Here is a 26,040-nt window from a genome sequence, read left to right as displayed (position 1 = left end):
AGGCTATTTAATTTCATCCTGTAATTTAATTTAAATGACTGAAACATAAACAAGGCCCCTAAAAACCATTGATACTGTATAGTCTTGTTAAAAAGCACTGCACTTTTGTTATTAAAACATGAGTGGCTTGCATCACTTAGATCACAGCTAAATGTATTCAGCAAACAAAACAAGATCAGGCAAAAGAGAAGACAGATGTCATTGGAAATAACTTTGCAGTTCACTGATGGAAAGGCGAGAAGGAGACCGTTCTGTGATGCAGCAATTTTCTGAGGGATTCCTGCCCTCCTCTGGCAGAAGCAGCTAATTGCACTGTAAGCTGACATGAGAGGAGCCACCTCACACACATGCACACACACACACACACACAGAGGTATTTCCCCAAGGAGGGCAAGCAAGGGTTTATGTGGATAGCCAGGTGAAAAGATTGAATGGTGAAATTGAAAAGGGGTCAAATACGTACAGAAGTGACCACGATACAGGAATAAATGGATGTTGCATTATTTTGTCATGATGGCTTTACGCAAAGGATTAAATGTCTTTTCGTTGTTGCTTTGGTTCTCTATTATAGATTCAGATTTGTTGACCACACTACGTATGTATCGTGCGCTGTCATATAGCTGGGAGCTTATAGGGATGCATTTTGTTTGTATGGTAACACGAGAGGATGTTTTGCAATCTGCTCACTTCCAATCACCACTGACGAGTCCCCCGAGGGATCAGTGGAAGGCAGACAAGTTGGAGTAATCGTTCATGCTTCTGTTCATTTTCAATGCTTTAACAAGGAGCCATTCCTCCAGTGGATTCGTAGGGTGATAGCCCACTACCGAGATCAATTGTTTGCATCCAATTAATTGTGTGAGCATGCTCTAATGCCATTTTTGAAGTGGATGTGGTTAAAGTCAGCACACCCTTTAGAGTTTGTCAGCTGTCCGGCTGCATGCGTCGCTCATTTTCCCCCTCTGATCTGTGCAAAGCGAGGCTTTCTTCCAAGGCCCTGAGCGCAGAGCTTGTGCATATTGATCTTTTACAACTGCCCTCCAATACTGGACCAAAGAGTGGCATGCTGCAATCAGCTGTGTGAGCAGCATCGCAAATGAGTTTGGGGGGTGGGGAGTGAGAGAAAGAGAGAGAAGGGGGGTAGAGGTAAAGAGGTTGCCTGCGTGAGTATATGGGGAGGGTGGAAAATGGGGGAGATGGTGTGCATTGGGAGGAGGAGGAGGAGGAGGAGGAGGAGGAGGAGGAGGAGGGGTGTAGTGCTGCAGTGGAGAGAAGTGAGAGGAGACTGCAGTCTCTGCCTATGTGAGAGATCAGGCTATGTTACCACAGCTCTGAGGAACTGTAGCCTTAAACACTCATTGATATTGAATGGGCCACCCTGGGAGGGGGGACGCCACATCTGACCGGTGAGTCCCGTTTTCCTGCATCTCTGCACATTCAAACTACAGTGATGTCACACGGATGCAATGAAAATGCAATCAACTGGAGCGCGGCTATCTTGGAAGATCTTGCCTGCATTTTTTTCTTTCCTTTTTTTCTTTCTTTCTTTCTTTTTTTTTTTTTTTAACTCAGCAAGGTGCAATAAATTGTTGTGCTGTGACTGTATTGTCCTCACCTGAATGATGTCTGTGCCTTTTTTTTTTTTTATTCTGTTGTTGTGTTGAGTGATGGCAGCCGGTGTTGAGCTGCACAAATCTATGGCAGATAAGGACTGGGTGCTAATGGCTCAAAGGTTAAAAAAAAGAAGAAAATAAAGGTGAGGGCAAGACAGTTGTTTTTCAGTGTATTTAGTTGAAGTGCTCTCCTCATCGTTGTACACCTGGAGGAAGATAAAAAAAAAATGCTTTGTTTAGTTACAGAAGTTAAAGTATTGACATATTGCTGTGCCGGATCAGTAATTCAGGAATTTCACATTATTGTATTATACCACAGGCAGACTTGAGGCAGATGAGAGGTATAGGTGTATTTTTGGGGGGTAGAAACCTCTGTAATAGCTAAAAGTTTGCTCACGGCTCCCACACGTCACAGCTCAGCGGCAGAATCCTGCATTCCTATCATCCCTGTGCCCACCACTCGGTTAGTGACACTGGCCTGGAGTCAGATGCTTATTTGATTGGCTGGTCACTTCAGCTGTAGGGGTTGTGTACAGCTGACAGACACTATCAGTATTGCTTAGCAACAATGATCTGCTGGACGACTGCACACAGGCCTGTACTGTACAGTCAGACTGGAAACCACCACGAGATCTGCCAGGGAAAGTCTACAAAGCATACGTATTGAATATTTATTGATCCATGGACTCCGAGGACGACTTTACGTCATAGTGCGTTTAGATATATCTGTTGATGGTTAATATCAGGATATATGTATCTTTGCATGCACTCTGTGACAGGGTTAAATAATGATTCACTGCGTGTCTCTCAGATTCAACAGTCCAGCCCTCATAGTATGACAACAGCAGGAATTCATCTTCTCATTTTTAAGTGCTCTCAGAAGATACTGGAATGTGAAACATGCAGTCAGACGAGTTCTCACAGTTTCATTTAATTCTGATTGTTTTCCTCTCATTCATGTATTATTTTTATTTCAATTATCTACACCTCAAAGCGCTACTTGCTTTGCAGCTGCAGCAACAACATTAAACTATCTTACAAGTGAAAAACACAATCACATTAAATTATCTCAGCTTGCTTGAAAATGTATGAATTTAATGACCTCCTCTGTGGAAACATTTAGATTTTTTTTTTCCACTGAAGAAAAAACTAATAAACATGGAGACATTCGAGTCGCAGAACGAATAAAGAGTTGTCAGGTTGCCAGTTGTTTTTTTTAGCCCGATGTTGGGCTGTTCTGAAGCATGGAGGCATAAAGGCAGCATCCAAATCACATTCCTCACTTTTGACAACAGCATTAGCCGGACTATAGCAGCTCCCAGACATGTGTCTCACTGCGGTGAAATAAATATTCTCACGGACAGAAATCAAACCGCCCAAACTGAGCTCACAGCATTTCTGGTGCCGCTTGTGTTCAGTAAAGAGAAAAAACAGAGATATTCTCTCTTTGCTAATAGCTGGTGCATTTATCGTGGTTCATTATTTCTGTTGCAGAACAGCAAGAATCAATTAAACCTGAACATCGACACCTTTGTGCTAACCCAGTAAATGTTAATAGCGTGCTGCTGTCACTGACATTCATGAAAATAGCAGAGAGAAAATAAAGCTCACCAGAGGCGGGAGGCTAAATTGATTTGGTCAGCTGTTGAAAGATGGATCGTTGTTAGGAGACCCCTGTTTTATTTTTTTCTTTCTTTTATTAGTTTCTGATTAGTGGTACGACTGATTAAGACAGCAGCTTCATCTTATTTTCTATCATCACGGTTTAGCTCATTCCTCCTTCAATTATCTGCGACTAATTAATTCTGGAGTCACTAAAATGTCAGGAAACTTTGAAAGATTGGATCTGACAGCCTCTGAGCTCTGAAGATGATGACACGAGTCGTTATTTTGTAAGTCCAAACCAAGCGAGAATGATTTTATAACCACAAAGGGTGAAGAACAGCTGCACATCATCAGACCTGCGGAGGTGGAACGAAAGAATGTTTGCAAGATGAAAAACTGTATTTATTCAGAAACGCTGCTCTCGATCCAGACTCATAATCTGATGTTCATCTATTTCATCATATTCAAATTTATTTAAGAAACATGTTTATATAAGAAACATTTAAATTCAACAGTTTGTCACATATTTGCTCCTCGACTAAATAACATTACATCACTTTTTATCGTCACACTAAATACAAATGACTGTACAAAAGAATTGAATGACAATGGTTCTGTATATATGTAATGTCAATCAAAAACACCTCTAGATCCAAGTAAGTTGTAGATCTATGCAAACTACTAAAATGTAGTATTCAATTACTTTATTTGCAGCTGAAAATAAACAACAAATAGCATTCATTTAAAAGTGGCTATTACTCTATTATGAATTGTTTCCTTAAGTTAGGCCTGACGATTAATTTGCTCAATAAAAAGTTATTGGGAGGAAGATGCTCTACGATTAGAATGCTAATTGTTTCATGCAAGAAAAAGATGTGTGCTTATAGAAGTAGCAACAGAACAGCTGAGTTCAATTGAATCACACACAAAGCCAACATAAAAGACATCATTTTTATGTTTTCTTTTGATACATGTTTATGTTTATCCACCAACATTTTGAAATTGACTCCTGTTTACATGGAAATGGAAGAAATGCTGAAAACAATCTAGTTTTTATGTAGGGCCACTTGTGGGTGCTGATGTTTGGTGTTTGTAATGAAACCACACACACAAGTGCACGCACACACACACACACGCACACACAGAGACATCAATATAAAATGAATTCAGAGCTCAGTTAGTTTAGGATTGGTTAAGCTCTCTTCAACAGGAAATTAGTGAAATAGTAACAGCTATAACAACACATTTGGGTAATGCTAAAGCGAACAGTGGCAATCCCCCCCTGAATTAAGGTCTACTTGCTCTCTGCTTGTGTCTTTGAGAGTCACCTATAAAGACGGTGCTGTTGAAGTGTCAATCTTTTCTCCTGTCTTGAGTTGTCTCTTACCAGCAGAAATCTACCTGACTTCTCACTCCATTATTCTTTAACAACTCTGTTAAGATGCAGGTTTTTTTTTTTTTTCTTTATCTGTGGGTCTCTTTCAGCTCTGGAGGAGAGATAATCACCTCACTTGCTGCCCATTCTGTCTGTAGATTCTGACATTATCAGCATAATGAATGGTTCAGGTTTCCACTTTTGTGGCTTTTATGTCCCATTAGGTCTCTCAGAAGAGGATTTATGCTTTTTCACACAGCTGGTTTCTTCTTAATCTTTTACCAAGAATTAACATGGTTGATTGTGATGACTCCCACATTATCTGCTCCTGGCCATCTCTGTTGAGAGAACATATTGCAAAGCTTTACCCTTTAAAAAAAAAAATCCTTTGATATGGAACATTTCATACAGTTTTTCTGTTAAAAAGTAATCATCTTCAAGAGCAAATACAGTTTTGGGTCAAAGGGTTTGTTGTCAAATCTCAACAAAACATATTCTCATTTGTATTTCTCAAGCTTTTAATTCAGTAGTCAAGACATGACTCAATTCCAGCTTGTTATTATTCTCAATACACCAGATAAGTTACCATTGACCACTATTTTTTGTTCTCATTAGATTAACAATAATCAGGTTCATAATTTTCTCAAACGCTAATAAGTTGCTTTGAACCAGCAAACAGACCTTTAATGGTCCTGAGGGGACCTTTGTGATTAGTTGAATTTAGTTTAGTTTATTCGCACTTCATCACATGAATATTTCTATTTATTTTTTTCGCTTGATGAAAATGCACAATGATACCAACTGAGCTGTGGGGAAATGTATTAATTTTTTTTCTTTTTTCTGTCTGATCTCTTTGTGATTCAGGGACACTGCACCTAGTCTTTGACAATGAAGTTCAACCTGTTCAAGAAGACGCAGAGCGTGGCGGCTGCCGAGACCACCACCACCGCTGCCGCCACCATGACGGAGGGTCCCACCCCGGGGGTCATCTCCACCTCGGCCCCCGAAACCTCCGGCTCCGGGAACAACACAGAGATCAATAAGAATGACATGTTTGAGGAGATCAAGAGCAAATTCTTGAATGAAATTGATAAAATCCCACGTAAGTAGCATCTCAGAGCATCACAACTCAGATCTTCGCATGGCAGCCTTTTTGGAAGATGTAATCCCGAAAACGCAAACGGCTCTCACTTTTCTGTCACTTTGTTTTGAACCCGACAGTCCCTCCCTGGGCTTTGATTGCCATCGCTGTGGTGGCCGCATTGCTCATCCTGACCTGCTGTTTGTGCATAATCAAAAAATGCTGCTGCAAGAAGAAGAAGAACAAAAAAGGAAAAAAGGGGAAGGATGGTTTCAACATGAAGAACATGCAGGGTGGTGAGGTACGATGCCTCGTGCTTCCTACTTGATGAATTCTCAGTGTAACAGAACATTTGTGCAGACTTTTTTTTTTGCTTCTCTTCCACAACAATTTATCAGTCTAATTTTCAATGCTTATTCATGACTTTCATTGCTGAGTTATATGGGGTTTTATTTTTATGACTGTGGCTAACCAAATTTGATCTTTTACCAGCAGCTTTTTTAGCCCAGGCTCTAGAGGACACAAGGAGAGCTCTCTTCCCTCTTCATTTATTCAATGTTGTGGTTGTTTAGGTGTGATGGTGTATTCCATTGTGGGTCATGGTGAAAAATGACACGCTTTGCTACAAGGTGGCAGTGAATAATGAGCATCATGACGTGGAAAGTTTTTGTCTTCTCAAAGCTGCAGGTAATGAAGAAAAATGGATTTTTATCATGAACATTCATGAAAGAAGATTTAATCTTGGAGGGAAACTTTTGGACTTTTGGTCCAACTTTTGATCCAAACTGCTTTCAATTAGAAGATATGTGTTTGTAAAAAAAAATAAATAAAAAAAAGAGTAATCTAATCAGCCTGCATCACTTTAGTTTGCTTTGCATTCCAGTGACAGTTAATTAAAGTAATCAATTGCTTGTGTTCACAATGCTGGATTTATTGCTGTGAGCTTGATACAGGCGTGTCGTTCCTCATCATAATTGTGGCGGTGGTGTTGATTGCCTCTCTTTTTGTAGTGTGTTTGGTGTCTCGTGAGTTGAATCTCTTCCTCTCTCTGCTCTCCTCCTTTTTTTCCGCTTGGTGTCTGTCTTGTGTGTGCCTCGTGTTTCTTGACTGTGGTGGACTCCCACTCTACGGTAGGTGGATAGCTCATGTTGATGCTCTCTGGCCCCCTGGGCAGAGGGGGGTTTCATGGAATGAAATTCGTAGCTTCCTCGTTGCTTTTTTCTTTCTTTTCTTTCTTTTTTGGTTTTTAGTCTCTCCCACATATTTTTTTTTTTATATTTTGTTATTATAGCCTGAGAATGAAACAATGGAAAGCTATGATGTGCTCCATAAACCCCAGAGAGGAGAGTCTAACCATCAAACACATTGTTCCTGGGACAATGTAACTGTAACTCACACCAATATGTAAAGTATTGGATTATTAAAAAAAAAAAAAGTGGAAATGCAAGACAATGTTAACACTATTAATCTATGCATGTGATAAAGGGCATGGTTGGTTGTTTGGGAGACGTGGAAACAGTGATGATAAAACTGCATGATGAGCCCAATACTGGACACGCAAATCTTTTTGATTGTAATACTCAAGGAGGAGGTAGGCTGTAGAGACACTGGATGGCCGGAAAGAAAACAATTATGATGTCAGAAAGTCAAGGTCACTTTGACAAAGAAGACAAAAATTCAATAACAGGTTTGCAGCGGCGAGACTTTCGATAAGCAAATAGCTCGCTCTGCCCTTTAATGCCGAACAATTTACTGTGTCAGGGATATTTCTTCAGCAGTGTAAATTAAGATAAGACATGCAGAAGACTGAATTATGTATCTGATAATAATACAAGCAATTCTATCTATTTACTGTAGATTGTAAAATGACTAATCCATCTCAGGGTCCTTTCAAATACTCTATATCTCCTTTCTATGAATATTATATCACTATTTATTATGATATGATATGATATAATATAATATAAGACTTTCATCTTAGGATTTATTATGTAATGAAATCTGCAGTTGTAAGCTAGTTCCTTAGGGGTTGTATTCTAACATTTGTTTTCTATTTCATTCGGCCCCCCAATTTTTTTTTACCCTATTTTAACAAATGAGCTCAAATCGTTTGATTTTTGTATGAAGCCTGTGTTGCTTATTTTTACCCCTTATAGTGGAACTAGCATGCAGTGCCTCCAATGACTCTGGCTGTCACTTTACTGCGCAAGCATGATGAAGGAATTTGATCCAAAAGCACTGATAAGATGACGTGTACAAATTATTCAAAAAAGCTAATAAATAAATAAACCCACCTACTTAGATGTTACCGGCAGGGAGTTCTCTGATTGCAAATGATAAAATGACACATGCTGGGTTTTTATCATCAGGTGCTGTGCAGGTAAGCAGTAACCAAAATGTGTATCTCCCACATAAAAACTCCTGGAGCTCCGGTGTCTGTGGCATGCTGGCTGTTATAGGGAGTCCTGGATCCTAAATCCCCATGCTCCAAATTTTAATGCTGTGTTTGGTTTCTGCTACTTTTGCTCCACAGAAACAACAGGATGATGATGATGACGAAGGAGAGACCGGACTGACAGAGGAGGAGAAGGAGGAAGAGGAGAAAGAGCAAGAGAAACTGGGGAAACTTCAATACTCAATAGATTATGACTTTGAGAATACAAAGGTCTGTGCCTGTTGCCTGAAATATATCCTTATATCTGGTTTTCATCCTAAAGACAACTAACTTGAACTCACCGCCTTTGCAATCGAAAGATGATTTTGGGTCTACAAGCTGACTCACTTTTACCATCACCAACATTACATTTTGCTGATTACTCATTAAATGGAAGTCTTCATTATCCTTTAGTTTTTGGATTCAAATCCTCGAATTTGGCAGGAGACCTTATGTATAAACAATGTATTTTCACTTCAGCCGAAATACCTCCGAGAAGCTTCCTCACTCTGACACTGGTGTGACTTTGAAGAAAACCCTCTGACACTCGGTATCTGTCTCCAGTCAGCCAAGACACTTGTCCTGATTGATTGCTGGGCTCAAGTTGTCAGGGGCTTTAATATAACCAGTCTGAGGCAGTGACTGCGGCACCATTTTTTTCCCCCCCTCTGTGAAATCTGGCACCCTTCTTGCTTACATCTCTCCACTTCTCTGCACACAGCTCACCGTCGGCATCCTCCAAGCGGCAGACCTCATGTCCATGGACTCGGGTGGAACCTCCGATCCCTACGTTAAAGTCGTCCTCCATCCCGACAAGAAGAAAAAGTATGACACAAAAGTGCACAAGAAGACGCTGAATCCCGTCTTCAATGAGACGTTTGTTTTTAAGGTGAGTTCTTGATGTGAATCGGGAAAAAAAAAAAGAACCTTTCATATGTGGTAATGCTGATGAACAACTTAATATTTAAAGAAGGAAAAACACACATGATCATCGTACCCCCTGTGCCTCCCTCCCAGTGTGCCAAGTATAATAGGGCTGACTGTGTCTTGTCAGGAGTGTCTCGATCTGTGTGTGCCCGCTGGCCTGTGCAGCCTCCATGCTGCTCTGTCCTGTCCCGGCTAATAAGCCCCAGTGAGACTGTACAAATGGCTCTGGGTCAAGCTGGGAAACTCTGCCAGTCTGCAAATTTGCAGCATCGGCGATTCCTAAACGTGTGCTGTGACCTGACATGTGATATATTTCTTAATACATTTTATAAATATGTAGTTTAGTCCATTTATAAAGTGCTCATCAAAATACTAAATACAAATTTCAATCATTGTGTGATCGATTTATATTTTATGATGAATAGTTCATGACAGTGTGTATTAACACCTTTATGTGCCTGTCATACAGAAGTAGCTCTGCTACATTAAATGAAATATTAAACTGGCCAAAACCACGTAAACGCAACCATTTCTAGTATTTAAAACTATCACAATTGGATAGATAACCATTGCTGTACAAGATTGGCTACACGCTATATAGCACCACAGACCTACTATATATAATGTATACTTGCAAATAAACGTATCTTAACTATAACTTCCCATAAGCACAGGATGCGTTTAAAATAAATATGTCTACAAGATTCATCTGTAAAGTGCATTGACTGTAGTGAAGTTATGTTTTACCAAAGTGGCATTTAATCGTTTACTTCATATCTGTCAGAAGTATACATCTGTAAATATGAAAATAGGAGAAAAACTGCATGCAATCACTGTTTTTTTTGTGAACCCTTGAGGCGTTTGATGATATCAATTCAGTCTTCAATATGTTTTTACCTATGAGCACATTTACCTCTGCTGTCGCCTTTATAAATCTTAACAGTGGCAAATCAGCATCCATGGTGAGGCTTTAACGGAAGAGGGATGATGTCTTTTGTCTTGTCAAAGAGATTTGGAGTTGGGAAACATCATGTCAACATTCCTTAATAATTAAAAACTCTCTCAAACGCCTTAAATGATTTTATTTCACAGTATTGGCAGTTCTTTATGAGCTGTATTGTGTCTGTTTGTCAGGTGCCCTACGAGGACCTCGGTGGAAAGACCCTGGTGATGTCTGTTTACGACTACGACCGATTTTCTAAACATGATGTCATTGGAGAGGTGAAGATCCCGATGAACACCATCGACCTCGGACGGCCAATAGAGGAATGGCGGGACCTGGATAGCGCCGATCAGGAGGAGGTGCTGCAGAGAATGAAACAGCTGAACACTAGTTTTTAAGGACAGACCACTGACACTGATCTGAATATCTGCTAACAAGCACTGACGAGTAATTCGCCTTAATCATTAGTTTGTCAGAAACACTGTAATCACCTTCATGCTTCTTCACTGATATGAATAGAGAATTTGTAATATACCATGTAGGTGCTGTAAACATGATAACATCATATATGGTGCTTGTTTCTAAAAAGATTGCTCCGACATTTGCAAATATTCAGTACAACGAAATCTTCTGTTAAAAGCAGCGACGTTAATTTACTTAATACAAAAAACACTTAATTACTGCACTCTTATGATTTCCTCTGTTTGAGCTGTCTAAATAATCACTTTATAGCTGCGTTATTGTAACCTAGTAACAAAACGCTGGCTGAGCTTGTTTGCGCTGTGCGACTCAGTCTAATCACCAATTCACCTGTTGAGTTCAGATGGTTGGAAAAGATGAGATGAGATGGAATGAGATACACTGAACTTTATTGTCCGCCCTAAGCGGTGACTTTTATTTTTCTTTAACAAGGCCCCCAAAAAATACAATACAACACACATGGAAAACACACTCAAGACACAAGAACAGACGTAAAGGAAATGTCAAAAGGAAACAGGAAACTGTATCGGATAAAAATATAACATAAAAAATATGTCTGTGCAGTCCGGTTTCTTATGCGTGTTAAAGAAGGCCAGGAGACATTAGCAATTGTTAAATAAAATATGTACTATATATAAATTAGATCGTAAAATCAATAACTAAAGCTCGATTAGGTCAGAAGCTCCCAACAAAAAAGCCCCTGGTTGTATTTCATGTAGCCACACAATAATAGTACTTATGACAGCAAAGTCTATTTAAGGCTCTATACATTATGATGAAAACGTGACGTGACTAAGCAAAGACGAGAAATCCACACTCAGATGTTGCTCCAGCTGCAATCAATTGATCTAAGCAAGGAGACAGCAGATAGGGCCAGAAGCCATTACACTGTGTGTATTGTAACAAGAATTTCTATGTAGATCAGTTCAAATAATCTCACACATCTCCGTGATAGGTTTTGACTTTGATACTCAGATATGTCATAAATCCGTACGGCACTGTGCTGCTCGAAGCGGGTATATTGCCGATATTGCCACAAGGACACAAACAAGAGCGTAATTCAGGAAACACAGCAGTCAGAATCTGAGAGGGTTTTCCCATCAACCTGTCATGGAGCGAGCTGTTTACAGCTGTCTGATGAACGCGTGCGTTTGTCCCTTCTGTCTCCTCTCTCTGTATTGGATGCTCAGCCCGAGAAGCTGGGAGACATCTGCATCTCCCTCCGCTACGTCCCCACGGCCGGGAAACTCACCGTCTGCATCCTGGAGGCAAAGAACCTGAAGAAGATGGACGCCTGTGGCTTATCGGGTAGATAAATAGCGGAATTGAGTCAAAGTCACAACGTTGTGTTCGCAATGTAAATTGCTACTTCTTTTTAATTGTGATGAGGGTGGAAATCAGCATTCAAGCATATTTATTTTGTTTAACAAAATCTTTTTTCTTTGGAGAGAAAGGATATGATTCATATCATATGAAGAAGGATAATTTGCATTTGGTTGGTTGGGAAGTACCAGAAGCTCAAAGCAAATAGTTTATAGCAATAGTGGGGTAAACTTTTGGGCATTTGGCAAGAAGATTTAGCACTTTTTCATTTCATAGAAGCAGCCCGCATTTCTTGGGATTTGCATGTTGTTTATAAATGTTGCTCCATTTAAAAGCAAAAAAAAAAAAAGAAAATACATGGTACAGTATAAGTTTTCACACTTTTTATGTTTATACAGATATTACAAAAATATGTTTACAGATTGAATTCCCCTCATGCCAAAAAATAAATAAATAAATGAAACCAAAAAGCACAAAACATCATGGATATTAGTAATAAGATGTATAACCCATTTTCTTATTGATCATATTGCTACCATTTCCAGATCCTTATGTAAAAATCCAGCTGCTGCAGGGGGGTAAACGCCTGAAGAAAAAGAAGACCACAGTGAAAAAGAACACCCTGAATCCATATTATAATGAATCTTTCAGCTTTGAAATCCCGTTGGAACAAATGCAGGTACAGTACAAGTAATCCCCCAACCTTTCAGACCTCGCTGGTATGTTCAGATCGACTCGCCGTGCACGACGAGGCAGCAACTAAAGAATTCACAACAATTCACTTTCTCCCCTCTCTCAGAAAATCTTGGTGGCCGTCACAGTGTTCGACTATGACAAGATAGGTAAGAACGACGCCATTGGGAAGATCTTCGTGGGCAGCAAGGCGACTGGCTTAGGTCTGAAGCACTGGTCCGACATGCTGTCTAATCCACGCCGTCCCATCGCCCAGTGGCACGTTTTGCAGCCAGAGGAGGATATCGATGGTCAGCTGGCATCCTTGAATGCAAAGAAGTAACATGCTCCACCAACCAGCTAATGCACTAACTCAGAAATCCCACCCCCCCCTCGCTCCCTTCTCCCCTTACTTTGCATGAATCCTATGACTTAACACGTGACTGCGTGTCATGAATCCTGCTCAGCAAAAAAAAAGAGACATCTTAAAATATCTGCTCATTCATGGTTAAGTCGAGAGAAACTCTTTTCAAGCATCACATTTTACACGTTAGTGTATGCTACGGAGAGTGGCATTGAGTTATTGGGTGACTGGGTCATGAATGATCGACTTTTGGTCTTTCTTTCATTTTTGGAGAGACTTAGAAAACTGATTCTTAGGGTGCTGACACTGAATGAAAGTCTCGGCGAAGACAATGTTGGATACAAAGCTTTAGTTTAGTTTATAGAGCATGCTTTACTTACCTCCCCACTGCTCTGCGTTCACCACACCCAGTAGTGTATCTTGCTAATAAGTGTGCTATAACATGCAATAGAAAGTTCTGTATTATTGGGTTATTCCTTAGAGTCGGTTTAAGTCTATTTAAGCAAGAAGATTCAATTCAGACTGAATCCAGGCAAGCTCGCCGATTGCAGCGACTGACGCGGCACCATATGGTCGAAATAAAGTTTTTATTTTCTCAGCTCGCGCGTGATAATTGAAGAGTGCAGCAGGATGCAGTATAGCAGGGGCGGCGCTACAGTCGTCCGACCTCAGTTGCTTATTTTTCCGTTGCCATGACGGCACATCTATGCATTTAAGTTCAACACACGTACATTACTGTGTCTGCAGACAGATGTAATGTATGACAGGAGTACAAGGGTGCCTTCCTGATACGACACTTTGAGACACGCTGTAGGTTTCACTGTTCATTTTTAGTGCAGTTGAATGTCACTCAAAAGCTGTCAGGGACACTGTGAATGTGCCATCTGAAATCTGGCTGGAGATGTGTTGACCACTTGGATGTAAAACCTTACTCATCTCCGGAATAAGTAAGGACCTTAGAGGGAATCTCAATAATGTTCAAAACAATTTTGGCTTCACTTCTTTTAATCCTGCTGTTGCTTACAGAAAATAAACAGTGCCAGCATTTTATTTTCCATTGCCAGTATTCTACTTCTTAGAATAAAGTTGCAGTTTACCTTGCGGTCCACTTCAATAGTTCAGGATGATTATACACGAGGATTTCGAGAATTGAAACTGAGATGTAAGCCGTTGTTTCACTTTTTGAAAAGAGTGTGAATTCATTCAACTATGAAAATGCAAGTTTGTAGAGTCTTAACCTGGCCACCGCTACACCAAAACATATAATCCACCACAATACAATACAACACACATGGCCTGGATCATTTGCTTGAACCAAATAGAGCTGCAGAATCGAGCATGTATCATGCCTCGCAGTATTTGATGTTGTGTCAACCGTTCAGTTAAAAACACAAGCTTAGTGATCCTGGAGCCAAAGTGCTGCAACATGATGGTGTTAAGACTACATCCAAGATGCATGTGTCACTGAGGTTTGGAGGCAAAAAAAAAGGAAGCTCAAAAAATCATTTTCCTGTGATAGTGGGGTATTTACAAATGTGAAATATTTTACTTTGAGAGTTATCATATTGTTCCTCAGTTATTTGTGCCTCCCTGAGTTGTTCTGCTGTAGTTGGAGCCTAAAATATAAGAATTACCAATTGCAATCAACAGTGTTTCACTTTATTTATTTTTTTTACATTTATTACAGAATCTATTAGAAAATGACTTAGAATGATAAAAGTGTTAGTTTCTGTTGCTCCAAGTTGTTGCTGAATCCAAATCTGATCTAGAAAATGAAAATTGTCTTAGTTTGTAAAAAGAAACAAAATATTATTTAATATTTTCTCTAGTTCTCTATTATTTAATCACAGTAAAATAGTAATTTTTGATGTTGATGTTGAATCACATGCATTTTCAAAGTAAAATATTTCAGATTTTTCAGACTCATAACCTTTTGAAACACAATATCAGAACAAAGGATTCAACTGTTGGAAAAACCTTTTTTGCATCCATACTGTCAGCAGACGTGTTGTAAAGAAGGTAAACAGCAGCGCTCTGATTGGTTCATCCACAGTACTTCTTTCTATTGTTGACCTAATGCATCGCGCAAATCTGTTAATAGGCTACAGCATGTATTTCCAAGACGATGTAAATAGTAGCATGTTTTAAAGAGGAAAATCATAAATTTATTGTGTATGTGCGTTTGTGTTCTGTGTCATTTTTGATAATAAAACAAGAGTAAAAAAAAACAGAATGCACTGACTGCAAAGTGTATGTATTTTTGCTGAATGAGATTGAATGTCTGAATAATCCCCATTGATACTCCATGATAAAAAAAAAAAAAACAGTCAGGGTTGCTCTGTGTGTCATGTTTGAGAATTCATATAGTTTCCATGATGCTGCATGACTGTCTGATTTACCATCACTGTTTGTGTCTGTCCCCCGCCTCTGCTGAAACTCTGTTAACGTGTTCTCGAGCTACAAGTCATGTAACTACTGTTCATTTCTGCTTGCACTTGTTATAAAAGTAGGTTTTGGTCACCAACAAGTAGATTGTACATATTTCAACACAGGAGAATATTTGCTGGCTCCTTAATTTTTCTAACTCAGTGTACCGTAAGTGTTTCCTTCATTTAATCCTGCCAGATGAGTAGCAAGTCTTAGTTAAATATAGATGAGAAAACTGACTTGTAGCTCTTTTTTTTCCTTCATTCGTCTTGACCTCATCTTGTTGCAATTCAAATAATCCCACTTCTCAAGCTCTTTCCAATTCATTGCACAGTGTTCATAAACACTGCCTTAGGCTTAGTTGTGTGAAACATTATCACAGCACATTGTTGATGCTGTCTTCTTAACTGTCAATTAATAAGGCTTTTATTACACACGTAATTTTTTGAATGAAGAGCCAATTTAACTGATGGATTGCAATAGGAAGAGCTGGTGTTGTTGTCACTTGTGCATGCTCTGAGGTATTGATGCCGTGTCTGTCGTGACATTTCTAACGTGGGGAGGCGTGTTTTTGTTTTTTTTGTTTTTTTTTACCCCCGTCTGCTTCTTGACTCAACATCATTTGCTATTCGACAGATCTTCACTTGCAACACATGGCATGTGAAGATGAGCTATCCTAATGTTTTTAACAATACAATCCTCCCTTTTTTTTTTAAGCAACATTGTCTCATTTTCTTTGAGAAGAGGACCGGAGATTCATTTGCACATATTGTCAATTTGAGGATCTATTTTGTCAGAACTCCTAACATATTTTCTGTTAAGTGTGTTTTGCTGAAGTCCTTTAATGTATCTCTTTCTTGTCACATTTTCAATTTGCTGTCGCGTATTTGCAGTAGGACCAACCGTAGAGCCCTTGATTGTAAATCTGCATCCATTTATTAATTCATTATATATATTACTTCTCTGCAAAGCAGGCAACAAAATCCTTGTCTTCCTGGGTCTTACGAGCGGTCTTGAGCATAGAGCAGACCCAAACAGTGCAAAATTAACATTCATGATGCAATACTGCCAACCTGCTGCTTCAGTAATGATTCTTTTATAGTCAGGATATTCTTTTGTGAACATAGCCATAATACAGAACATCCAAAGACCTGATTATCACCCTTCATCACTCACATATTCACAAACTGAGCAACATAGACAAAGGAAATGCTTGACTGTCTTTCTCGACTCTTGTTTTGTCTTGTTGTAGAGGTGTGTCAGTGGTTGTGCCTTTTTGTGAACTGCATGATTTAGTTCCTTACGAAGATCCATGTTTTTTCCAGCCCCCCCCCCCAAAAAAAGCCAACAACAACAAAAAAAAGATGAAATTTCTTGTCTTCATACATCACTCTATGTAGAACTGAAATACTCAAGGGAACCAATATATGGGATGTGATCAGGACATGTCTGTGTGTTGTCTAAATGTAATCATAGGAAATAAAGACATTTTAAGTAGCCCTGTGCTGTGTGTTGTTTAAATAGGTTGACAGGATGCTTTCCCACTTATGGCCTGTGGGTGGCGTCGTATACACAAAAGATATCCCAGGAAACACAGCTTTGTTCCTAATGCAATAAAAGTGACCTATCAAAGTGATCTGATGTTTGGGACAGTTAATGAGCCACTGCACAGACACATGCTGGCTTTCTAATGTTTTCATTTCTTTCTTTTGTATTTATGCTTGTAGGTTTGAGGGTTTTTTGTTTGTTTGTTTGTTTGTTTGTTTTTTAGATTTAAATGATTTCCCATTTTCAGCTTCTCCATTAAATTCCACAGTGACACATTTGAGATACATTTTATACAACTCTTAATCAAATATTATGAAATCATATATTCTAATCAGCCTGGATTAAATATATGTGATATGTGGTGCTGATGTAAATGATTCATAGTGTGACAGACTATTCTTCATCAAGACTGCGGTAGATTTGTTACTATATCAGTTGAAAATATAACATTTATTATACAACAATTAGTTATTCTGTGTTGATATTAAGCACAACAGCTCTGGGGCAATTCACCATATGTGCCACTCTCACACAGCCATTTCAAACCATCATTAATCACAACATATACAGCCAACTTTCCCTCACTAGCCCAGAAATAACCAATAATATTTATTTTTCTTTACTTGTTATGGTAAATGGAAATGTACATGATGAAAAGCAGAAATCAAACCATCTTTCTGAAATATAGATTTAAATTTAAATAAAACTGTATTCAGCTAATCGTGTGTGCTGATGGAGAAAACAAATGTTCAATACATAAATCATGTGTTTTGGTTTCTTTTTTTTAAATTGCTTTCCCTACAATATTTAGTGTTTGTGTAGCTGCTGTGTAGAATACACTTTCATTGTTCTGTTGCACAGAATAGTCAGGATATCAACTGTTATTCTTTTGCCAACTCAATCATTCACCTTAGTGTGTTATCATGTGAAGCACAAATCATGTGCGGTAAATAAAATACCGGTAATGAAAATATATTATTGGCGCTATTACTTATAATAATAATAATAGAATAACCTTCGCCTTTGGGAATTTATATGTTCTTCTTCTGTGTATGTGGGTTTTCTTATCTTCCTCCAGTTTTGTTCAATATGTGTCTAATGTTAATTTGTAAATCGAAATTGACCATAGGTGTGAATGTGAGTGTGTCTCTTTGTCAGTCCTATGATGGACTGTACTCTGCCTTGGCTCATACCAGCTAGGATCAGCTCCAGTGTCTGCTGACCCGAGGTCGGATAATGATCAATAGAAGACGGATGGATGGATCACAACAAAAGCCAGGTAGACCGAGGTTATGCCTCCACTGGCATTACCGACACATCTTTGCTTTACTTTTTCTCTGCTGTTCTGTGAGCCAAACAAACATGTTTTTCCTCTCTCAGATGAATTCTTTTTAACATTTGATTGCATTCCTGTTCCTGTGTTGGAGTGAAAGCATTGCCATTTGTGATAGCATCCGTCAAGGTCAAGCTTTTCAAATCAGAGATGACGCCACCAAGTTCATTTATCATTTGTTGTCCCCGACGAGTTTGGAGCCAGATTTGAGTGTCTGCATGCAGTTTCCATGGCAATATCTCAGTGCAAATACCTGCAAGATTTTGTACATTTGTCTGCAGGGACGTGCTTCATGACACTCTCAAGATTTATACACGGTTAACATTTCCACTTTAGGTAGAAAACCTGCAAAAGACAGAAAGAACTGGCACTTACAAATATACTGTAAATAGAATAAATGATAATTTATTTCAGGAACGTATTACCGCTGTACACACATTTGCAGTTTGAACAACTGTGAAGTTTCTTCATGACACCGAACATGCGATAAAAAAGCATTAATGCTGCCTTTTAAAGGCGTCTCTGTCATTATTCAGCACAGCAACCACCATCTGAATGGGCTTAAGTTCCCAAAATTGTCTGCAAAGCTATGCACCTCGATCCTATTACAGGATGGATTTATGCTTCAATGGACACAGAATACAGGTATAAATATGAGATCAGGAGTCATCCTGCTTCCCGTCTCACTTGGAAAGCTTTGTGATGACACGGATTAAAGCGCCGTTCTCATCCTTCAGTCTTTGGTTTTCCATCTTCAGCTCTGCTTTAACCTAAGCACAGAGGAAGACATCAGAACTGTGGACACTTGAAAATGCTCTTGAAAATGTTTGAAGATTTGCAGTCATAATGGTCAATAGGAAAACATACTAAAAATGAATAAATAAATAAATCTTGCAACATAAATCAGATACGATTTATAAGTTTTGCCACATGCTGTGCTTTTATTTTGGGATTATTTGAATAATTCGTTCATTACAGTTTAGAGATTGATTTTGTAAATGCATTTTGATCATTCTGAATCGACAGTATCTATAAAATTGTTTAAGATGAGGCAACACATTCAAAAATGTGTTACTGAATAAAAAAGTGAGTTTTTGGTACCAGCTCAAACCAACAAGCCAAATGTATGTAGTAATAAGTCATTAAATAATTCAAATTGCACATTACACAGTCATAAAGGTGGAGGTGTACACAGTCTTAGATTCATGCTGCTTTTAATTGATAATACACTAAAATTATGTTCTTTGTTGTTGTTGTTTGTTTCTTAACAACCTGCTGGTTTACAGGTTGGTTACATTTAAAATGCTGTTGGAAATGGTGACCTGGTACAGCATGTGAACATTTCACCTGCGATTGAGACTCCTTTTACTTTATAATCTGTCACGTTTGCAGAGTGAGGCGATATTTAATCCACTGTGATCCAACATGAAATAATGATCTATGATAAAGTAGCATCATATTTTAAATAAAACCTACATGAATCTCTACAACAATGGCTCAAATACAATAACACTACTGATTATTTACATTTGGCATTTAGCAACGCTTAAATAGTGAGCTTCTGTTTCCAACAGAGCTATTTTACTACTATATGAAAAATCCGCAAGTCAGTATGTACAACTGCCAGTTTAAGTTCATACACATATTAGTCGATATATGTTGGCAAGTTAGTCAGTAGTTTTAACCTTGTAAAATAATGGTGAAATAGCTCTTTGTTTAGTTAGAAAGACTTTCACTGGGTATCGTCAAACTCAGAATCAAACTCCAGTGGGTTTCAATATTGAGTACACAAACACAAAGTAATACTGGGGTACTTTCATGCAGTCCACCCAGGAAATAATCTTTATGTTTGAATAAACACGTTTATTATGGGGAACTGCTAGTTTCGTCAACAGATTTAGTCCCTCGCAGCATTGGACGCAGGCACATGCTCTCACACACAGAGATCATCTTGTGTTTACTGTCACACCAACACAAAACTGAATGAGGCTTTAATACATGTAACAGCCCTCCTCTGTGGCCACTGTCTAGTTTCAGTTTAGCATCCCTTGTTTGTTTAGGCCTCTCATTCACGGATAACAAAAGGTAATTGTTTGTATTCTCTGGGGCCAAACAGCACACTTTGTAAACGTTTCACTGCAGACAGATGCTGATGGCTCTACTGTTTACCATGTCAAAGTGGCCACGCACTAATGGTGACTGACGATGAACAGTCAAGACCTCAGCACACAAACACTCTATGCAGTTTGGATTTAATTGTCCTGCGCTTTATCAAATGGCTGCATTTGTAGTTGTACTGTAAAATCGGCTGTTCGTCATTATGTTTGAAATAAACTCAGCAGATTAGAAAAAATATACCAGGGTAGGAAAGCTGAAAAACTGAAAAGTATTACCTTCAACTGTTCTTCCATATCTGATATCCTTTTTTTAAGGCTCCAACTTTCCTATGAACGTTCAATGAACAAATTATGATAAATTGAACAAAAACAAAAGTGAGTCGATGATGGGTCCTCACCTTTTTTTCTGCTTCAAGCATGTTGGCACCACAATCGCTCGATCCTTCCTTCTGAAAGACATATCGTTATATAAGAACAATCACCACCGTTTGTTGATGCAGGATTGCTTTCATGACATTGAGCCAATTGTTAAACACTGGTGCAAATACCCAACATAGTAAAAGCATTCATATAAATTTAACTTCTAGTTGCCTTCAGCCAAAGTTTTCTTCTTCTTCTTTTTTGCTTTATTGGCAGTGATAAATCTGGACTTGTACCTGTGCTCTCTGCAGCTGGTTCTGAATCATAGTCAGCTCCTGTTTACTTGTTTCCAGTCTGGACTTGAGTCGTTGATTTGTAGCCAGAGCCTTTTCATACATCTGTAAAAACGAGCACTTGTTGTGATTTTCACAGGATTGTTGTTATACTCAGGCAAACAAGCTTGTGGGAGCTTAAAGGTGGTAGTTTCATAGGGAGTAGCCCAGTTATTACAGCGAACTACCACTGTGTGTCGTATGACGTTGAGGTGACATATTTGTTTTTGGAATAGTCTTCATGTTGGCATGGTGGTCTGCGATCTTGCCTCACAGCGAGGAGGTTGTTGAGCCTTCCTTGGTGACCTTTAGTGAGGTGGAAGTTTGTGTTGTCTCTACATTTTACCCTGTCTCCACCCATAGTTTGCTTTTCAGAGCAGTGATGGACAGATATTTGGTAAGTTAATGTACACTTTGATACATAGCCCCAATATTCTTGAAATTAGTTTTTATGACTTTGGCATTGCGTCTTCATCGGGTCAAAATTTACATTTGTTTAACTCCTTGAAATTGATGCTACCAAATATTATTTTGGGCTTGTAGGGGGTCTGCGCTCCACCTGATCACTCAACAAACACTAAAATTATAATGCAGACCAAACCCAAATGTAAATATTCTTGTTTACAAGTGATCCTTTGCTGTACACGCGCAAAAAAAAAAAAAAAAATCAATCTTGGTAAATGTAAAATTTCCAATAAGAATATATATTATGCCAACAGAAATAGAGAAAATTAATGTTTAGACAACGCTTCAGCTGAAGAACCAAGATACTTATTGTTTGATTGGTATTTCAGTGTAGCATCTTGAATTAGCCAAATTGGGAGTGAAAAGATTATCATTTATGTTGCGATTGAAAACATGCAAGAAGCCAGTCAGCATGTACCATTGGATAAACGAAGTATAAACTCACTCACCAAATGACTTTTTTTTCCACAAACCAGAATTTGCACCAACCAATAGTACACATCACCTGCCTTTTTATAATCGCTGTTCAACGTCTCCTCCTCTGCCTTCTTCTTCGCAGAAAGCCTGTTTTCCCTCCGTAAGAAGTAGGACTCTGCATGGTTTGTTGATTTGTCGTTGGAAACATCGGATGATCCAGATGAGCTCAATCTAAAGACATCAGAGTATGTATGCATGAAGCATTCATTTGGCACAGTTGATCTTAGTGAACTGTCTAATCTTGATTTAATCAATCAAACAAGGCTTACCTTGTCAATTTCTCATGCTGCAACAGAGAAGAAACATATTAGAGTGAGACATTCCTGATACGTCAGACCAAGATTTCAATACTTAACCTCAGCTTAAACCTTTCAGTGCATCAAGCAAGCTCTCCACCCCGGTTTTGACCCCTGACTTGAGTCGATGCAGAAATGATGACCCGACACGGCTTAACCTCATTTACATCTGACAGGCTGTTTGATGTGGCATTCATACAGTACACTGTAAAAACAAATATAAATACCATACGGGACCTTATCCCCCCTCATAAAACCAAACTTGTACTTCAAGAGCTCACTGAACACATTTTATTACGTCAACGGAGTCAGCGAGCACATACTTCATCAGTATCTATACGCAATCAAAGGGACATTTCCAAGTATTCCTCAAGCAAGGCATTTCTCGGTTTTCCATGAAAAGGGTTGCAGCCGCCTGAAATACCATGGAGAGGGAGGAAATGATTCCTTAAATAAACCGAGTAGCACAGATAACTAAACACATCCAAAAAAGGTAATAACTTTGGCAGCGACCGTCGCACGTTGTTCATTATTGCCTGCTGGAGTTGCTGAAGTTATTGTATGGTTTCTGAGCTCGGATGTTTTCCACAAGAATCAAATACCCCCCCCCCCCAATACAAAACAAAACAAAACAAAACAAAACAACAACAAAAAAACATTTGTCATGTTGTATCAAATAAAAGAGGCAGCATAATACAACAACAATCATTACCATTTAAGAGAGAGATATACCATATGAAACCATACATAGTGAGAAAAGTGAAGAGAGAAGGCAAGAAAATAAATCTCAGTCTGAGTCACTGCCAGATCAACTTCTTCACGATCATACTGATATTTCAATAGTTCCCACTAGAAAATTGTCAGATTGTAACAGTGATGTCAAAAGAGTGAGGAACTATTCAGGAGGTTCAGTGTAAAACTGAAATCCTTTGAAATCTATAACCTTTTTATTTTTCATATTTTTTTTCTGTACCTCTGTATATCACAAGAAACGCTGCAGAGATTCACATTTCTTATGTTAATTCACTGTGCATGAGATAAAGCGCTTTGTTCTAGTGCTTGGAACAAAGATAAACATGTGGATAAAGATAGTACAGACAATGGATGGATGGTTTGACATCATAGCCTGTTAGCAGCTTATATTAGCAGACAGCTGAGAGTCCTGCTGTGCAGTTCATCCTCCCTGTGTTGCTAACTTGGCTACACATGCTCTATTTTGTTTCTATTCCACTTTTTGATCAGGAAGCTAAGTGCGAGAAATAAAATTAGGCTAGATTAGAGTGACCAATTAGCTTCAAATGAAACCGGAATATGCTGCATTCAAGGTCAATCTACAGACTCCACAGAGGAAGGCCTTCTCGGCCTAACACTCGAACTGGGACATTTGTACTTTCTGAATTCCTTCTTCAGAGATTATCATGTGAGCCTCAGCAGGCATAAAGTAAGAGCTAAATAGTGACGAGCCAAAGGAAAATTCATGTAGTTGTGCTGAGTGGATTCCTGCAAAGAGACAGGACTTTTGCTTACAGACAGTTTGTGTAAACATGGTGATACGCTCCTGTTCAGACATTTATGGGACCTCTGGATCTTCACCAGACTCTGATGTCATCTCCTTAAAGGCTCATTCTGGACATTTGGATTTGCTTTGTAAATAGTAATTAATGATGCTGTGTATACAAAGTTTGGGAAAATCTCTGGTTTAGGTTAAGCAACATCACACATAAACAGATGCTAATGGTAAAGCGGGATTTTTGTATTTTTTACTTTGTCCCATAAAGGATTGTCTCTGTCGCTAAGCTGTCCTACAGCCTCTTTAGACCCCACGAAGACCTTTTTGTCTGCTGCCTGACTATTCCCGAGTGGAAAATGTGAGCTTCCCGTAGGACTAACAGAGAGATAAACATCCATAAATACTGTGTCTGAGTTCCCACAAGCTGGTCCTCGAAGCACTCTGTCCCTCCTCCTTTCTGTTCCATGTCATCCTGTCTTTTACCCCTCTGCTCTCTCTCTCTCTCTCTCTCTCTCTCTCTCTCTCTCTCTCTCTCTCTCTCTCTCTCTCTCTCTCTCTCTCTCTCTCTCTCTCTCTCTCTCTCTCTCTCTCTCTCTCTCTCACACACACACACACACACACACTGATGTGTCTCAGTGTAAAGTGGAGTCTTGCTCTACATAAACAAGTACAACTGACCGCTCATTGCAACTCATTTTCAAGTTTTCTCCACCATTCTCTCAAAACAACAACGTGCAATTTTGGTGCACAGTTTATACAAGTTACTCTGGCTTTATGAAGCCAGTCAAATGTTAGGAGAACTAAGACATTTTATAATCAAATGGGATTTTAGAATATATACATCACCCCATATGTTACATCTCTGAAATAATGTTATTCTAAAACAATACTTCATAATCCAATATTTGTCTCTTACTTTAAACAATATCTCCTTGAAATCAGTGTGTTTTGCAAACATTTCCATCTGAAAATAATTTCCTTTATACCAAAATAATATGACAAATGTATAAGCAAGCTGTTTGGATAATCAACGGTTTCTCTTGCGAAGACCTGCCTTCAATACATTTAATTGTGCTGTAGTGGTGTGAGTTTTATCCTGACTAAAATAGATTGTTAACAGCAACAAATAAACCTCTCTGACTGCGCTGGCCTATCAGCAGAAATAGCCCTTTGGCTTGTCATTGAGATGTTTGTTTGACAATGACTGAGGCATCAGGCTTGTGTCACCATTTTGTCATCTGTGGCATTTCCTCTAACTCCATAGGCTCTGAAAAGATGAAAAGCAATTAGGCCTTACCCTCAGGCTCTTGGTGGCAGCCGTGGATGAAGCTGGACAAGAGTCAGAGAGCGACTTTCTGATGCGTGGCTGATCTTTGCTGTGAGAAAGTAAAGATGACATCTCTCCTGAGCTGCTGGAGCCACTGCATGCAGCCGCACTGTGGTTAAAAGTACTTTCCAAAAAGTTTTTTTTTTCTTTCGTTTTTGTCATATAAAAATAAAAATCTTCCTAGATCCAAAAAGTACCAAAGACGAGGTGGAGGGGGGAAAAAAATGTGATTGCCTACTGAGATAAAGATCAAATCTGATGTAGTTGCCTGCTCAGTTTAACTGAACAATGCAAGTGTTATCTCCATGTCATGGTGAGACATTGCATATCAGATGAGAGTGAAAGAACAGCACACGTGTGAGAGCTCAGGAGGAAGTGGGAGGAGGCAGTGCGTGTGTGTGTGTGTGTGTGTGTGTGTGTGTGTGTGTGTGTGTGTGTGTGTGTGTGTGTGTGTGTGTGTGTGTGTGTGTGTGTGTGTGTGTGTGTGTGTGTGTGTGTGTGTGTGTGTGTGTGGGCGCCTTGTTTTAATATACTGGTGGGGAGCGCACTGACCCATGGGGGACTCGTGTCACAGTGGGGACACACACTGAGGCCACTATAGGGAAAATCCTGTAAATAGTGTCTGCATTCTCTTATACTGGTGGAGATTACTATTGAATTGCATACTGACCCATAGAGACTTGCGTCACAGTGCATAGAAAAGGTGTCGATCCCAGAAGAACGCTTCGACAATTTTGGTAGTGTTACGTTAACGTCAGGGTAGCTGTTAGTGTGAGGCAAGTAGTAGTTCATGTCCCCTCAAGCCAAATAAATACTGTGTGTGTGTGTGTGTGTGTGTGTGTGTGTGTGTGTGTGTGTGTGTGTGTGTGTGTGTGTGTGTGTGTGTGTGTGTGTGTGTGTGTGTGTGTGTGTGTGAGACAGAGAGAGAGAGAGAGAGAAGACAGGACAAGAGATGAAGACAAGATATTGGAGTTACGTCTGCATTTTAGTACAAACAAATCCACATACATCCTGAAAATGTCCATGGCATC

General features: G+C 39.2%; 1 protein-coding gene and 1 long non-coding RNA gene across 2 annotated transcripts; one reads left to right on the top strand and one right to left on the bottom strand.

Moving 5' to 3' along the window:
- Positions 1-1,667: 1,667 nt before the first annotated feature.
- On the top strand, positions 1,668-12,796 carry LOC308128963 (synaptotagmin-2-like; the record flags this gene model as incomplete). Its single annotated transcript, XM_080494688.1, has 9 exons — positions 1,668-1,756; positions 5,458-5,695; positions 5,815-5,975; positions 8,208-8,339; positions 8,830-8,997; positions 10,170-10,337; positions 11,649-11,766; positions 12,327-12,460; positions 12,581-12,796. Exons 2-9 carry the CDS (start codon positions 5,482-5,484, stop codon positions 12,794-12,796), a joined length of 1,311 nt encoding a protein of 436 aa, XP_080350814.1. The 5' UTR covers positions 1,668-1,756; positions 5,458-5,481.
- A 9,137-nt stretch (positions 12,797-21,933) lies between these two features.
- On the bottom strand, positions 21,934-25,106 carry LOC308129027. The gene is made up of 3 exons (XR_013936590.1): positions 24,980-25,106; positions 22,146-22,162; positions 21,934-22,047 (listed from the first exon to the last, which is right to left on the bottom strand). It is a non-coding gene; the product is annotated as an uncharacterized lncRNA (long non-coding RNA).
- Between the last annotated feature and the right edge of the window lie 934 nt (positions 25,107-26,040).

This window comes from Blennius ocellaris (genome assembly GCF_963422515.1).
Source record: "Blennius ocellaris genome assembly, chromosome: 4".
Classification (NCBI taxonomy): domain Eukaryota; kingdom Metazoa; phylum Chordata; class Actinopteri; order Blenniiformes; family Blenniidae; genus Blennius; species Blennius ocellaris.
Note: the sequence above shows the minus strand (reverse complement) of the source record. Positions and strands in the feature narration are given on the sequence as shown.